Source organism: Crinia signifera, chromosome 7 (genome assembly GCF_055691185.1).
Source record: "Crinia signifera chromosome 7, ASM5569118v1, whole genome shotgun sequence".
Lineage (NCBI taxonomy): Eukaryota > Metazoa > Chordata > Amphibia > Anura > Myobatrachidae > Crinia > Crinia signifera.
The window spans coordinates 171,473,012-171,490,182 of record NC_139223.1 but is presented as its reverse complement, the minus strand read 5'-3'; the positions used below and the strand labels follow the sequence as shown (position 1 = coordinate 171,490,182).

The 17,171-nt window shown below is 46.1% G+C and overlaps 1 protein-coding gene across 4 annotated transcripts; it reads right to left on the bottom strand.

Annotated features, from left to right (window-relative positions):
• Nucleotides 1–530: 530 nt before the first annotated feature.
• ORC2 (origin recognition complex subunit 2) lies at nucleotides 531–17,168 on the bottom strand. 4 transcript variants are annotated; one of them, XM_083154357.1, is made up of 17 exons: nucleotides 17,018–17,168; nucleotides 15,979–16,082; nucleotides 14,708–14,857; nucleotides 14,530–14,610; nucleotides 13,313–13,405; nucleotides 13,192–13,226; nucleotides 12,240–12,297; nucleotides 11,188–11,354; nucleotides 10,959–11,057; nucleotides 10,137–10,246; nucleotides 9,731–9,863; nucleotides 8,625–8,721; nucleotides 7,817–7,963; nucleotides 5,314–5,485; nucleotides 4,233–4,294; nucleotides 2,231–2,349; nucleotides 531–911 (listed from the first exon to the last, which is right to left on the bottom strand). In XM_083154357.1, the coding sequence occupies exons 2-17, from the start codon at nucleotides 16,070–16,072 to the stop codon at nucleotides 825–827; spliced, it is 1,704 nt and encodes a 567-aa protein (XP_083010483.1). In that variant the 5' UTR covers nucleotides 16,073–16,082; nucleotides 17,018–17,168; the 3' UTR covers nucleotides 531–824. The 4 variants fall into 4 exon arrangements, with proteins under 4 accessions (XP_083010483.1, XP_083010484.1, XP_083010485.1 ...); XM_083154358.1 differs by having other exon boundaries at nucleotides 14,714–14,857; XM_083154359.1 differs by lacking the exon at nucleotides 7,817–7,963.
• Nucleotides 17,169–17,171: the final 3 nt, after the last annotated feature.

Below are 17,171 nucleotides of genomic sequence, written 5' to 3'. Positions count from 1 at the left end.
GGAGCTGGAGGTGGGGGATTTTGGTGATGTAATAAGTTAATGTGGAGTTAAATGAAGCCAAGTATTTAAATATAAGCAATTTGCCCTATGGTCCTGAACTACTAAATCCTTGGAAGCAGCGGCGATACTTCCATATGGTAATGCAGCAGGAGGAGTCTGGTATAAGTAGATGCCTCTTACATCGGATCAGGCCCTGACCCATCTAGTCAGATCGCTTAGAAAATGCTCCTAAATTGCTCCATGTGTAGGCCCCATTAGGCAGCACAGTCGCAGCAGCTCTGTCACTGAGGCCCCAAAATCTTAGCCTCCGCACACTGAGAAAACGGAGATCAATGCCCCTCCCTTTTTGACCCAGACGGTCAATCTCCTGACATTTGCAGCTGCTTTGTGAGTGACGACGCAGAACCCACAATGCACATGGGCAGTGTACTAAGCACTGGTACAATGCATATATAAAATGTTTACTGCAACATTGTCCATAATAAAGTGCCGCACACACAATAAAGAAACAACTTCCAGAGACGAGAAAATTGAAAATAAATGTAATTTTATGACAATGTAAACTAATATACAGGTATTTCAGCATCATTACTTGCTACAAATACATCCCGTAGCTACATGGGCACCAAACCTCGTCCTAAGGCATCACAGCATGCTGAAAGCTCATGCCAGTAGGAGGCCACTCTGCAGGAATGTGACGTTATGGCAGTGATGTATGATCCGGTGTCTACTACAGAGGCCACGTATTCGGCGTGTACATCCCCAGCTATTATGTACATCTGATCCAGCATGTCCGCACAGCACAGTCCGCGCCGGGCCGGTCTTCATCCCTCTTTGTCTTCCATTTCTAAAAAATCTGTCAAGGTTCCTACATCAAGCGGAATGATCAAGTATTCCACTCCATCTGCTCCCTGTGAATGGCACGGGTACAGGGTTATATTTACCCAGACAGATACACACCACAAACAAAGACTCTACCACACTCCTGACAACTTATTTATATTTCTAGTAGCTATACAATGCCACTGGCTGCAAAGTAACTAAAGACACACAACTTAATGACTGTTCCATCACAGGGACAGCAGAACATTGCTACCTGGGAGCATGATGATGTCACCATGACATCTATATGAGGATTTTTTGGATGGACTGGATAACGACAGATATACTGGGGTCTTGTAGCCCTGCCTGATACACACAATGCATTGTCTGCCCATAACAATATGGTTGATACTGGTCATCACGGCTCTGAGTCTTGTGCCACCTTGTGATTTTATGAAAGCATCAAGAATGGTCTGGTTGCTCGTACGCATGCCATGATGTTTGTGTCCCAAGAACCACGTTATGCCGTCCTCATTTATAGAAAGTTTGCAATTGTCTTTATTACTCTGCAAGTAACAATTCTGTAAGTAGAGGAGATCCTGGACATTTGGAGCTGGAGTCTGTGGTGGTCCCAATACCTTCTGGTTTGGAGAAAAAGACTACACAACCTCTAAAGCAGGCATGTCCAACGTTGGCCCTCCAGATGTTGTGAAACTACACATCCCAGCATGCTTTGCAATAGTTTTAGCTTTTTCTAATAGCAAAACGGTGGCAAAGCATGCTGGGATGTGTAGTTTCACAACATCTGGAGGGCCAACGTTGGACATGCCTGCTCTAAAGGAACATAATTCACCAGAGGGGAAAAGGGAGGCACCTGCAGGTGCTGCAGATCCAAGCAGCTGCATGAACAGGATAGTTAATCCTGTATGGAAAACATACAAAACACAAATACCAGCGCTAGAACTAGTACTAGGTCTAGCGCTGCTATTTGTGTTTTACACAACCTCTTAGCCTGGGTTCAAGCTGCCCTCCAAATAATTTTTTGTGACATTTATGAGCCAGATAACCCTAGAAAAGCTGGTCTGCAATGCCACCAAGTAATGTAGGTCCAGTTGTAGATCCTCTCATATGAGGCCGTAGGCATTGGTTACCATCTTAATTTATTGAATGCAGGACTTTAAGAGGTTGTTGCTGATTTCGGATAATTACAACATAGGGGGGTTTTATGCTGCAGTCCGGACCACAGAAACATGTTAGTTTCCAGATTTACAGCCCCCTCCCCAATCAGCGGTTACTATATGCAAGCCTTGTGCCATTATACACTGGATCCAGCTCTTATACCCATACGTCATGAGCTTACACTACTGTAGTGCACAAGGGACACACACCGCTCAGCCACCACACTCACCTTCTTTGTGCGGATCAGTTTGTGGTCTCTAAATTCCGTCAGCTGAGCCCTGAGTGTTAGGTCACTGTTAACCAGAAACCCTTCCCGGCATTGTTGATAGAAGTCTTGAAATGAGAGACCTAAATAGCAAATGTAAAAGAAATAGAATTATAAGAGTAAGGCATTATTTTCAAGACGTGCCGACACACGGAATCCAGTAACATGGAGACATCGCAACGCTGCAGTTTGATTGGTCACCTGGAGTGTGTAATCGCATCTGATGAGACCATGCCAAGTCAGACGCTCACTGACCACATCAGATTCAAGTGATCATCATGTAAGAATTTGTATAAGAAAATAAAGCTTAATCAGTTTCAAATAGCAATTTTTTTACCTAAAAATAAATAAATAAAAATACACTTCACCTAAACTTTATAGAATGTATTCATTATCCAACAAGTTTTAGAATTAGCCCCTTCAGTGGTAGTTTTGTTTTTTAGGTAGCGCTCTCCGCTGGGCAAGGGGGGGCTAATTCAGGTTGGCTCGCAAAAGCAAAATCTCTCTAATAGGCAAAACCATGCTGCACTGCGGTGGGGCAGATGTAACATGTGCAGAGAGAGTTAGATTTGGGTGAGTGATTTTGTTTCTGTGCAGGGTAAATACTGGCTGCATTATTTTTAAACTGCAATTTAGATATCAGTTATCACACCCCACCCACATCTAACTCTCTCTGCATATGTTACATCTGCCCCACCTGCAGTGCAGCATGGTTTTGTCCATTACAGAAGGAGTTTGCTTTTGTGATCTATGCTGAATCACCCTCAGTAATAACGCCAAGGGCACAGACACAATACTGCAGATCGGTCTGTCACGTATGTAGTGTTTATTTAGCACGCATGCGCCTGGCACCGGAGGCTATAGCGCATCATGAGTTTATGATAAACTCTTCTTTGGCAAGCGACTTAAAACTATTACAGATACATACTTGAAATTGTTACACGGTAAAACATGGAGAGAATATTACAGTGGGGCAGATGTATTAGTCGCAGCTTCCTGCTTCACCTAGTTAATGCGGCACAGCAGCAACGGACATCGACTAGATGTATTATCAGCTTGTCCGTCGAAGCAGGGGAGAAAAAAAACTCCCACCTCCAGTGATGTTCCCAGGACAGGCTGACACGGTCTCTCCCCCCCCTGGCCGGCCTTTCTGGGCATGTGCGAGAACTCGCTACTCACACCAGATCACATGCGCAGCCCGGGTTAGCCGCTGTAAGAATAGGACAACGCTAGCCCGTTGCCGGTGAAGGGGACACAGCGGCTTTAACGGACGATGGATGTCTGACAGGCAGTCATACATCACCCACGCCGCAAACATTAGGGAGGCTTCAAGGGGACAGCGGTGCGGATGATTGTTAAAGAAGGGGGAAAAAAACACACACAGAGAAAAGGTTTTTCGAGAATTCAGTTTCATCTCTTACCAGGGGCCTAATTCAGAGACATGATCACTGAACTGCGAGCGCACAGCGGCTGCCCAGACAGAAAACCCGCCCCGTGCAAATCTGAGAGAGAAGTCTGCATGGATTGCTATTCGCTATGATCTTCAATTACATACACAATTCACAACCCATCAAACGATTTCCCCAGTCTGTGCAAATGTGTCAAAGCCTGACACTTCCACAACTCCGCGACAGAGACCAGCTAATAAAGGCTGGCGCTAATGCCACGGACACTCACTGAAAATGCCTGGGCACGCCCGAGATCTTTATGACACTCCCAGAAAATAGGTGTCCATCCACACCCACATCCTGACAGTCACATTACGAGGGGATTGCGATTAGATATTGTGGCTCGCACATGCGCACAACCATCCATACGCATGCACAGTCATTTCATAATCGATAGGATTGTGAATTCGCACAATAGCAATCAGGTCTGAATCCCCCCCCCCATTAACATTTGTCATACTGTATTTCTTTATATGACTTAATAGAATGCATGCTCCGTATATATTGACAGTACTCACCTGTGTAGGAAGCGTTGTCTTTATTGGCTAACTGGTACTCTGCCAGCAGACGGAAAATCCCCCTAGGCACCAGGATATCATTACAGTTAGTCTGGAATACACCAGCACATGAAAGGAGAACAGTGATAGGTTGTTCGGTAAGAAAACTGGGGGGGTGCAAAGTAGCACCTGTCATTACAAGCAGTTTGGGTGTGCAGTCTAGAGCCCCGATCAAGTGCACATATATACACCTAATATACAGATTCCCCTATATATGGTATATTAGGTGTATATATGTACACTTGGAGGCGTAGACTCCTTCGATCGGGATTGGCACCCCGTCCCCTACCCACATGCCTGTAATTGTTTTTTAAGCAGTGAACGAGCATTTGACTTGCACAATGAATAAAAGGTATAATTCCAAGTAAGTCATTTAGAAGCAGAATTCTAGGCTCAAACATGAGCTGCATTCATTCCTATAGTGCCAGTTTTGGGGTGAGCATTGGGGTGTGGGGCCCCTGAGCTGGTGTGGCTGGGCCACTTCAGGGTGTCACCACTTACGATAACATTGTATATATTATTTTTCTTTCTTTGGTTTTTATCCATGTATATTTTTTCACTCTTGTAACACCCTAACACGGAGTATCTGCTGTCACTAACCGGACATGAATCGCCCGCATGGGAGACAGACAGAGAGCCTTTCACAGCCTCAAACGTCTGAGCGCCAAGGTTGCTGTGAGCGATCCTGCCAGCGCCGCTCAGCGACCGTTCTTTCAGTATAAATGAATGCAAATACAAAGTAGTCAATTAAATTGAACTTTAGTTAAATACTGCACCCAAAAAAGATCAGTCGCTGTGAGCGGCGCTGGCATTTATAGCGGATATTTTGAGGATCTCAAAGAAGTGATAAACTGCTGACATCTAATAACTTACGCAGCGCAGGGATGTTTATACGCATGCTCGGGAACACTGCAATAGGTTCTCCATGTTGGATGAACTTACAGATTAGACAAAGGAGACGACAAAGATAGGGGTCTGTATTGTAATTACGGCGGCGGATTTATTCTGCGACCACTTTGCTAGAAGACAGGAGGCGGATTACCTGGCGTTGGGAGTGAGACTGCGGAGAACGTGAGTGAGGGAACTGAGAGCCAGCGCTCCGGAGCGTTTCACCAGCAGAGAGTTCTCGTAGGACGTCTCCTCGATGTAAGGGCTGTACGTGGTGGCTTCGTACCACAGCCAGTTATACAGACTCTGCTTAGACTGATCCCACACTGACAGGAAAGGAAATTATGTTAATGAGTCATTATTAAGGACAGGCTAAAATGATCATCGCTGATGAGGTTTTCTGGAAACTCTAAAATGACTGAAAAGCGAGAAAGTCTTGGGACACATTCGGATGAGAACAGGATCTATACGGCCTAGGATTTGATTCGCAAAATAATGCTATTATCCAGTTACCAAAATGCAAAGACCACATAACGATCATCATTAATTAAGTAGCAGATACATGATTTTCATTAGTCTAGCATTGGGCGTGCCAACCTGGTCCTTGAGATCCAATAGCAGGTCATGTTTTCTAGATTCCCTACAGGAGCTTGTGCACAGGTGCAGTCATTACGGTCACATTTCCCAGACCACGTACAGTAGCTGGAGCACAGGTGTAGTCATTACTGTCACATTATCAAACATGAGCAGCATTCATTCCTAACAATGTACTAAAGAGCATAGCAGCCAATCAGAAGTCTCCTTGAGATCCAATAGCAGGTCATGTTTTCTAGATTCCCTACAGGAGCTTGTGCACAGGTGCAGTCATTACGGTCACATTTCCCAGACCACGTACAGTAGCTGGAGCACAGGTGTAGTCATTACTGTCACATTATCAAACATGAGCAGCATTCATTCCTAACAATGTACTAAAGAGCATAGCAGCCAATCAGAAGTCTCCTTCTGTCCCCACACTAACGTTGAACATTCCCCGCCCCACCGGATCCGCCTCTGCCTTTCCCAGACTGGTGTAATACCACACAGTGCCATAGGAGGGTGCAAACACTCACCAGAGAAGTCCGATCTATGCAGCAGTGATAGGTAAACAGATAAACACAATGTAACAATTGCCACAATTAATAAAACACTGCAAATATCATGAACCACAGGGCAGGAATGTTCCATTTCTCAGCAGATAGAAGGGGGGTTCCCGTCAGTATCAAGGTCTACAATGTGTTCAGTCATTCAGCAAGATTTAATTATTGACAACTGTGTGACTGTCTGCACAAGTATCAGAGGTGCTCAAAGTGCGGCCCCCTTGTGGTTGTGGAACTACAAATCCCAGCATTCTGTTTTTTTTTCTACCCCTCGCCATGCCTCCTGCTCACCCTATTCAACGTGTCAGCTGCTCGCCAGCCCCGACGGCGAGCATTGACAAATGCGGCGTAGGAGGAGTAAATGGCTATATTTGTAGGCAGTGTTCAAATACTGCAGAAAAACGCAAATTAGCCTAAAAAAAGGCTTCCAAAGCAGGTGATGTGTGAAAAGAAAACATTTTTTTTTAATAAGTACGTAAGTTCAGTTCACCCCCCAAAAAATGGAGAGAGCTAAATGGAGAGGCAAGCCAAAAAGAACAGTGAGCAGCGTTCTCAATTTTTGCATTAAATACACAATTTCCCATAAGAAAGCAAAGGCAATGACCAAGCGGCGAACAGGGCAAAGCTCTCTGTTTTGGGGGGGCGAACTGGGAGCGTTGAGTAGGGCAAGGAACATTTTTGGAGAGAGGACTGGATTTCCCCCAAAAAAAAAGAAATTCGCTGGAAAAAAAAACAACACAGAAGAGGGAGCAGAGATGTATAGTTCCACAACAGCTGAAGGGCCGCATGTTGAGCACCCCGGCGTGCAGCATACATATTGCAACACCGTATAACCCAGCTGGATTAGCGTGCGCTCAGTTACCAGGATGACTGGTAAATGCCCCATCTGACGGCCGCAGGATTCCCCGCCCTCTCCTCCCTACATGCCACCCGCACTGACAGAATAGCAGCCATCGCTCCGCTCCCCTTCACTGCAGCGCACACGCACAGCATTATAGATTATACATATATGAAGATGGGAGCTATATTGAAGATGGGATGTAGCCAATAGCAACCAAACCAGATTTTGCTAAATAGAAGTATTAACGGATTGGTTGCGATGGGCTTCTTCAATAGAACTCCCATCTTAGTAAATTTACCCCAATAACAGAACAGTGTAATATAATATATGTGTAGATGGTCTTTAAACCGCAAGAATAAAAATACGCAGCGAAGGAGTGGGAGGTGCCAAGTTCTCCCCGCCCCCTGCCTGCAGTGCTGTGTGCGAGCGGCCGGCGGTTAATCAATCCACCTTGGCCGCTCGCACCAAGCGGCTGCACTTGCACATAACGGCTTATGTGCATATGGAGTCGCACATCATCGCTCCCCTGCGCGAACATGCAGGGGAGCGAACGTACCAGAATATGGTACAAGTGTGCGTAGCTGCGTGATCACGGGACGCATGGATTGATTAATGGAGATCACAGGGTAAATAAAACCATAATTATAGCCTCTAATATCCGGTAACAAAGTCCCACTTACTTAGCGGAGCGTTAATGTGGTCGATCGATGCAATAAGGTGGATATTAGGGACAGATGCCAGCTGCCCCAGGATCTCCTGGCTTTTGTCACCTCTTAGCATATGGCTGTCCAGATTATGGATGAGGAGATAGAGCTCCAGGGAGGGATCTAGGGAAAACAATGGAAGAAGTGTAATGTCCCAGTAGAGAAGAGCCGCCGCTGCAGAGAAATAACCCTGATAGCCGGGAGAGGGGGGGGGGTGGGTGGGGTGTGTGTGACGCCATGTGCCGCGTGTATAAATTACCTACAGGGCTGTATAAAAATAGTGTTCAGTCTGGCACCCTGCATCATTTAAAACCTGTGCAGTTCCTGCCTGAGGTGTCGTTCTCTGCTGTGGTGCTTCTAGTGTGGTCTGTATTTCAGCACTGATATGCAGACCAGACGTGTGCTAGAAGCATCACAGTAGAGAGCGACACCCCAGGCAGGGAAGAGGTTTTGAAAGCTGCAGGATGCTAGAATGAACACTATATAAGAATACATTTATTGATTACAAGACTATCCATCGCTGAGATGGAAGTGCGTCTAAGAATGTACACCTGTCTAATTAGTCCACCGCTCATTAAGGCACCAATTCACTGTAAACAGCTCTGCTAGGAAGGCAAAACACGTTCAACATGGAAATGCCAGATATTGTTGGCAAATAATACCTAGAGTACAGCCCACGTCCTGGCAACAGGACATCCCCCCCCCATCTTTCCCATTTCTGAAAGTTCGGGGTTAGGATGATAAACTAGATTAAGACAATAACTGGAGACTGCAATTCAATTACCATTTTGGAACTTCTGTGCTATGAAGTTCATTTGATCCAGGGGACTGCGAAACGTCCCCGAGTGACCCAGGGCCTCGTCTGTGATAGAGTTCAAGATCTGGGCGGAAGCACAAAGAGATATTGGTTGAGATATATATAGATAGATACACACACACACACACACACACACACACAATGCTGTCTTGAATTGCTGTCTGGTGCCATCTAGTGGCCACCGGCACTTGAATTTCTCCCATAGAGGTGAGGAGCAGCGCTAGCCTTTTATTATATAGGATCTGCCTATTTGGCATATTGCACCTAATTGTAAAACAGACAGACAGACAGGCAGGCTAGTATCCCGGGAAGGCTGCTACAGCACCAAAATGGCTTTGAATCTGAATACAATAAGCGCTTACCCGTTGCCAAGGGAGACCTCTGGCCAGAGCCACCCCCTTCCCCTGAAACGTCCGTCACCATCAAATATACCACAAGTTCCATCAATCTGCCCTGCGCTGGTGTCACACTAGAATATGCCCTTTATAGAACCAAAACTCTACCATCAGCTACCAAAACTCTATTATACTGACATTCCTCTCCCCCATCTACCCCTGCTTTAATCCATCGTAATTACTGCAACAAGAATCTCTCTCTCGTCGCTCCACATCTACCGAATTCACTTCATAAATCCCGAAACTGGCTCCCGTGCTCGGCAAAGTCCAAATAACTCACTCTCACCACCACCACCACCACCACCATCCCATCATACCCTACAAAGCTCAAGGGGAAATGGTGTCACTTTTGCAGCCTTAAGATCTGACGAGTTTCTTTGCAAACACCAACCCCTCCCCAAACATCGGAGCTTTAGTAGAATGCGCAACATCGGCCATTCTGTGCGCAGTAGAAGTGCGTCCACAAATCCACCACGTCAGAGGACAGCTCCAAGAAAAAATCTTATTTATCTCACCTACATTATTACAGCTTAATAAAACATTTAGTAGGCATAGAGCACTGTAGTCATGGCATTATGTCAATTATATCCGCATTGAAAACTGAAATGTGACCATTAAACGGCCACGGACCTAAGGTCACCCAGGATCTGGATGGCGCACAGTTCAGGAACCACTCACAGATTTGATGGTGATACTGGGGAAGAACCCATTGATGACAATGTGGAGAGAATCCTGCAGCAGCGATGTCCTGAACTTCTCTATGAGGTTCCGTTTACTGCCCAGACCATAGAGGACAATATTGAACCCTAAGCTGAGAATAAGAGAAACCGGTGTTAGACAATGCTTGGAAATTGGCGGATCCTAGAAGCGGTTGTGTTGTGACAGACATTCTGCTGACCTCTTACAGGTAACCAGCTTATCACTGTATAAAAGGGAGTGGCCAGTATCAGTAACTGGCGATTTACTTTTCTAATACCGATCCAAACATCCTACGTCAGCACATCTGCAGAATAGCTACGATACGGACTAACGACGCGCGCTAGTCACAATCATTTGGCCGCCCGGTATAGACTTCGGTACTTACTGCAGTTGTAGCATCCACTTGTAGGACAAGGCCTCGTGTTTCTCATTCAGCCTGCGCAGATCATCAGCGAACGCGGACGGGTACTGCTCCAGGAGATTTCTTAACGTTTCCTGGAGATGTAATCAGTTGTAGTTACACAAAAAAGGGCGTCGGTAACCCATAGCAACCATTAAGGATCTGTCACTTTCTAATGGTTCAGAATATGAAAGGAAATAAGTTACCGGCTTCCATCGGGTACCTGGGCAGTACCGCCCAACAGTATATGATTATATAACTTTATATCGGCTTTCTTGTATAGATTAACCAGGGCAATATGAGGGCTCGGAGGTGCACAGTGGAGGCGAATGATGATGTCACTGATGGTGGTGTCTAACCGGAACTGCGATGTGGCCAAGTGTAACGAGGCCTGTGCCCGAAGCGGGCAAGGGACACTTCTATGGTGTCCATGTCAACATAGACCAAAAAAAACCATAAAACCGATGTTGACCTTTTCATATTGACATAATGCTTGTGATGACATTTTGACCTCTCTCATGTTTCGACCTTTGACCCATGCCCTCGGTATTACTGTATACACAGATGCTGAAAGTGGGAGTCTTATTGCCTGCCTATTTTGCTGCACGGATGGTAACCAGGGAAGGACTATGCTGGGGTTCAATGTTCAAGTATGTACCCCAAAGACTTGAGTGCTTAAGTCAACACATTCCTTAGTGCTCACTATTATTGCACCAGAACAAACAGTTTTCTCTCGGAGACCCAAACAGCCGTCTCAGATCATCTCATTCACGGTAAACCCTTCCCAGAAAGCGTTCAGCTTCATACCTGGTCTAACTTAGGAGTCTGGAGCTTCTGTAATGTTCTGTCCGAAGTGATGACCTTGGAACTGCTGTGAGCTTCAAAATACTCTTCCACCAAGTTGATCTAGGACAGACGGGAGACATATGAACATTAAAGTGAATAAATCTCCAGGTGAAGACAATGTAACACAAGCACAAATTCACATCTGCAGCCGAATACCAAGGGAATAAAACTTCACTAAAAACAGACTTACTTTATTCTTTCCCTTTTTGGATGGTGTTTTGCCGGGGGTCTGAGCCCCTTTGCTCGGCGTCTGCGACATCTTACTTGGCGTTTTGGCTGTAGTCGGCCTCTCTTCTGTCTCTTCATCGGAGTTGGAGGCCGAATACTCGCTGTCGCTGTCCGACCTTAGATTTGGCGCTGTAAGAGGTCAAGAATTCACCTTTTACTACACCCAAACCTAGCAGGACGGACGTGTACATACATGGAATAGAAACAGCTGGAAGATTTTATGGGGTAAAACTTTTCCGGGAAGCAACAGAAGGTGGCACATCATTGGCTGGACAGTGTTGGTGCACGCTGTAGGTTGGCTAGATGAGTCATTCCAGTATCCGGATGGCTGACAGGCAATGTCTAGGTCAAAAGGTCAACACAAGCAATAGTCCGGCACGGCAGTGGTCGATGTGCATTTTTCACAATATTTGGGGAATTTTATATGCTTTACCATCCAGGTGAATACCGACTGGTAACGGTGAAGTGTGCCAAGCACAGCGGTAGAGGGACGAAGCACAGGGTCCGATGCATGATGAGCTAAGAGAGCCATGCGAGGGGACACTAATTGGGGACCCACGTGCTCAGGTGGTGACAGTGCCACCACAAAAAAATAAAAAAGGAAAAAAACTCACACCCAGCCATTCCCTCTTCTTTCAATTGTTATAACCCAAACCAGGCCAACCTGTGTCTCTCCAGCTGTTGTGAGAAGTCCCAGCATGCATTGTAACAGTTTTTCTATTAGGGAAGCCTATGGCAAGGCATGCTGGGAAGTGAAACGGCTGGAGAGCCACCGGTTCGCCAGGCCTTTTCTAACTGGAAGAGAGGACAGCTCTGCTGCCAGGATCCTTGGTGCAGGTTCAGCCGCAGACGGGACCCTTCTCGCTGTAGGCAAATCCATACTACAAAAAAAATAGGTTCTAAACATTCAGCTCCTATTAGTTACACGCACATACACAGAGGGGGAAATATAGAACGTCAGAGCCCAGACGCCCAGCTGTTTCATACTTAAGGAATATGTACAGTATACTGCACCTGACAGCCGCTTCCTCAGCCTGTGAGGTGTGGTGGAAATAAATTCAGGTTTCTTGCCCTTAACACAACAAAAAATAAAAAAAAGTTATAATAATAATAATTATATATCGCTCTCTTTCTCCAATAGGAGATAGGAGATATAATAAATGTAATACAGTACAGGAACAATGAAGTACAGAAAAGCTTTTTATACTTAAACGAATTATGGACATGCTTGAGGAAACTGGAAAGTCTTGAGTCTGTTTTTGATGGATTCTAGAGTGGGGACCTCTGGAACTGTGCGGGGGAATGAGTTCCATAGAGCCGGAGCCGCACGGCTAAAAGCTCCACCCCCAGATGAATCACGGGAGATCCTGGGTACTGCTAAAAGTCTACAGATGAAGTTACGGAACTTGTCATACCGCTTTAGGGGCCGATTAGTAGCCAGACATATTGGAGCAATGTGTACTGTGTGGTAAGTATTGCTCAGCGACGCAACCTTCTTTATGCAGCTCTGGGTTTCTATACCGGGGGTAACTATACTAAAGCTTGAAATAATAAAAAAAAAAAAAAGAAGGAGGTTGCCCATAGCAACCAACCAGATTCTAGCATTTGTCTATTGCATGACAGAATCTTATTGGTTGCAATAGTGTATTGCCTGCTGCGTGGATGTATAAGGAAACTTCTTATTTATCTAATGAGTAAGAGTGTCTTGGAGCAAGATTTACATTTTACAATGTAATAGTATGCACCGGGGGGGGGGGGGGAGGGGGGCTGAAAGAATGAACTAGGAGGTGCCCTGTATTGTATTTTATTGCAAAGTTAAGTATATTTTCACCCAACATATACAACAAATAAGACACCTTAGTGTACCAGAGCCCCATATTTATGTTACTAGCCCTGACCTGGAGGATAGTCCCCCCTACGATATCCCATCCAGAACATACACAGTACAGAGAAGCCATCGGCTCACCTTCTTTGAAGGAGTTTTAGTTACTGCAGGCGGCTCTGTGACAGGAAACAAAGAACATTATTGGCTTATTATAAGCACTACCAAGCTGCACCCCACTGCCACCTCCTCCTCGGTAACATACTCTTGTTGCTGGGTGGTGCTCGGGCATCACCCTCGGGTCCCTCTGCTGCGGAGAACGTCACATTCTTACCAGGAGTTCTCGCCATCTCAGAGGCTGAAACAATATAGACAAGCGCATGTGTCAGCGTAACAATTATATACAGATATTACAATAATAACATCACCAATAATATATATGGAACCATCAGGTTGTATTTGGTGATCTGATTTCTACTGGTCTTTAACCACATTAGCATCTCCGCACTTCTGACCTCATGTAGTGGGGAGTTACCACATATACTGCTTATAGCATATAGAACATTAGTACTGCTCATTCTAGCCCCCTGCACTTTTCAAAATCTATGCAGTTCCCCTTTCCTGCCTCGGGTGTAACTTTTTTCTGTGGTGCTTCTAGCAGAGTCTGGTCTGTATCTCTGTGCTGAAATACAGACCCAATTGTGCTGGAAGCAGGGAAGAGTAATGGCACAGATTTTGAAAGCTTGTCAGATTTATTTATGCTTGACATTGATGTAGGCAAACCATCTGGTTCTCCCCCATCGATGGCAAAACTGTTCTACATTGACAATAAACCACCGATGATTCAAATTGGCCATCTCTAGCGTACGGTCAGCAGTTAAAAATGGAGCAGCATCAAAAGTCAGTCTATCAAAAGTCGCCTGGACTGTGAATTCAAAGCCATGCGATAAGGTCTGATTACCCCATAGTTTGAATAAAAGGTAGCTCACCACTCTACAGGGTCACAAGTGGGTTGCTATTTATTACAGATAGATTAATCTACAACACAATCAAGAACAAGACTTGCTAACACTTTGCCCAACATACTGTAGTTTCCATTCACAGCTACGGCGTAAAAGCTGCACAATCATTATTATTCAGGTCCCACTGTCTCAATGCTTCTGGGGTGGTGTTAAAAATCTGGAGACTGCTTTAACGGACATGCATGTCTAGCGTAAGGGGGGACTAGGGGGTGTAGGTAATGGTGAGCCAAAAACAGAGGCAATACCACATATACATTAGAAAAGGAGTCCACTCCAGTCCTCAAGTACCTCCAACAGGTCATGTTTTCTGGTTTTCTTTAATCATGCACATTCCACGGACAGAATGCCAGAAAACTTGCCCTGTTTGGGGGGGTACCTGGGGAGTGGGGATGAGAACCACTGAATTAGAACAACATTTTGTAAGAAGGGGGGCGTGGTGTGAGCAGAACGTGTGCGTTACCTAACTGCGCCATCTTATGGGAGCGTTTGGCTGTTTGGAATGAATACACCTCGGCACCTCCAGGACCCGTCTGCACGACATCTGCACATGAGAGGGACAATCAGCCACCGTAGATGAGGAATTGTTTGAAACATGCTAAAGACACACGTGTTTGCCTTTTACTTTGCTAATAATATACCGTCACCATCTGCTGCCAGCACTTCCACGTAGTCCTTTTCCTTCCAGACATCGGGGCACTCGTCTTCATCCTGGTGTCCATTGACGCCCGTAATCAGGTTCTTCACATTCGCGATGCGCTGAGCTGTGGTGCTGATTCTCAGCTTCAGCCCTGGAACAATAGCATTCGGCTTCAGTTACTGTGGGGCAGATGTAGTAAGCTTGGTCAAGTGATAAAGTGTCGCCGGTACTTTATCGCCGACCAATCAGCTCATAACTGTCATTTTAACCCAGTCTTTAACTTGACAGTTAGGGGCTGATTGACCGGTGATAAAGTACCAGCCACATTGGCTCTGATTTAGACCTGCTCGCTGGGCTGAGAGCGAGCAAACATCCGATTGTAGACACACCCCCCCCCCAGTCTACAAACGGATGTGTATGGATACACATCCATTCACAAGTTCCCGCACAGAGGAGAAGTCATTAGATGGTTACTTACCATCAGATTATTTCTCCTCCTGTCCCTGCTGGAAAATCCAGGAGTCACTCGGCAGATGCGAGGATTTCTGGGGCTTCCGGGACGGCACGGACCTCATGTGCCCGCCCCTAGCAGGCAGAGGAACACCTGGGTTTTACCGGGCACTCCCAGCACCTCTATGAATCACAGAGGGTCCACCGCGACACGCCCACCACCTGCCAATCAGGCTATGAGCGCCTTCCCCGCCCACCACCTGCCAATCAGGCTACGAGCGCCTTGCATACACAGAATTTTATTGCAGTGCATATTGAATGTGTTTTATTTAATTCTTACATAGAAATATAATGAATATTCAGTATGCAGTGTAATAGGGAAGGGCAGGTGTGAGGCCCCAGCATTGTGTGTCAGGCGGGTTGGTGCTTCACATGAGGGATGGGTAGCCAGATAGGTGACCAAGCAAAGAGAACTTACTGGAGAGCTTACTGGAGAGAGGTCTGAGTATGTTGCCTTCCAGGAATCCGGGCGGGCAGGCGGATAGGTGGCCCGCCAATGCCTTTGTTATCCATTGCTAGGTGCTTTACTTCAGCCAGGCTTACATGCCCTGAGCCCCTCAGAACCTTGGGGGCCTGGTACTGGTGTAACATCTGACCCCCCCCCCCCTCCTGTCGCCAGCCCTGTTTCCACTACAACTACAAGCACAAATTCTGAACCCCAGAAGTGTTTGCATCCCATGTAACCCTGATAACAGCCAACTTCTACTACAACCACTGCAAGAGAACATACGGTGTATGCATCTAAGGATTAGGGCCACGCACCTTCCTGCTTGTCAGTGATATGCTCCAGAACCTCTTCATCTGACACAAACTTCACCTGCAGGGTCCTGCTCTTGGTTTCTGGGTCACGGCTCATGTCTGACAACCTGTAACAGAAACAATTTACTGTAAAGCTGATTACCAGTGGCGGATCCAGAGGTGGGGGCTGCAGCAGAGTTCAAAATTTAAATAGGGGAGCTACACCCACTGCCAGAGAGTCCGTTTGGAATGGTAGTTGCGGTGTCTCCCCCTATTTGAATTTTGAACAACTCAGCAGCCCCCTCCTCTGCTTATTACTATCGTTATAACAGAAGTAATTACTGTGCTCACAAATGCTGGCTGTACAGCACACAAACATAGGGAATAAAATTAGAACATAGGAGTAGGCAGGTCATTCACACACACTGCAGGCAACAGACCCTTAAAGTTGGAATGCTTAAGGACTGGAAGAGATAGTGTATATGGGGAGATGTATAAAGCCTTGGGGAGAGATAAAGTGCCAATCAATCTGCTCCTGTCATTTTGTAAGCACAGCATGTAACATGTAGGCATTTCTGGGGGCCTATTTATCAGTACACACCCGTATTCTGGGGTTAGTCGCATATATTAAGTATCCCCTGTATGTATGGAGGAGGGACCTATCTCCTATACCTGCTGCGATTCCCCCATTCTCCTGGATCCCTCCCATGAAGTGGACTCTGTGCAGTGCAGTCATTGATGACGGGGAATGCACAGACACAGCACATTGCAGGCACGGGATCTTTCAGAATTCCTGTCCATGACTGAGCCCAATCATACAGCCCACTGATGGGAATTCATATTGGGATCATAAATGGTACTTTATCTCTCCCCACTGCTTGATACATCTCGCTAGCAAAGTATCCAAACATAACTAGAACCCATCAGCACTGGCCATCTCTAAGGAAAGGTAACATTATATATAACCATTGTTATTACATAGTCATCATGGTAGTAAGAGCATAGGGAAAACAGATAAACCACAAGCACCCCACATTCTCTCCCAACCCTGTGCCAGTATTACCGGTCCTGGACTGGTAGCCCACCAGCAGCTCCCTGTCAGACAGGCCAGGGTTCAAAGCTACTCAACAAGTCAGGAAGGAACCAATCCTTCAGCTTCATGTGACCAGCCGGACGGTTTGGGCAGCTGCACACATACGCATGAAACTCGGAAATTC

Coding starts and splice junctions, on each gene's coding strand:
- ORC2 (XM_083154357.1), bottom strand. CDS start 16,072: ATGAGCCGTGACCCAGAAACCAAGAGCAGGACCCTGCAGGTGAAGTTT. Junction 14,858..15,978: donor TATCACTGACAAGCAGGAAG/GTGCGTGGCCCT, acceptor CTATTGTTCCAG/GGCTGAAGCTGAGAATCAGC. Junction 12,298..13,191: donor CTAAAACTCCTTCAAAGAAG/GTGAGCCGATGG, acceptor TGTTGTGTTAAG/GGCAAGAAACCTGAATTTAT.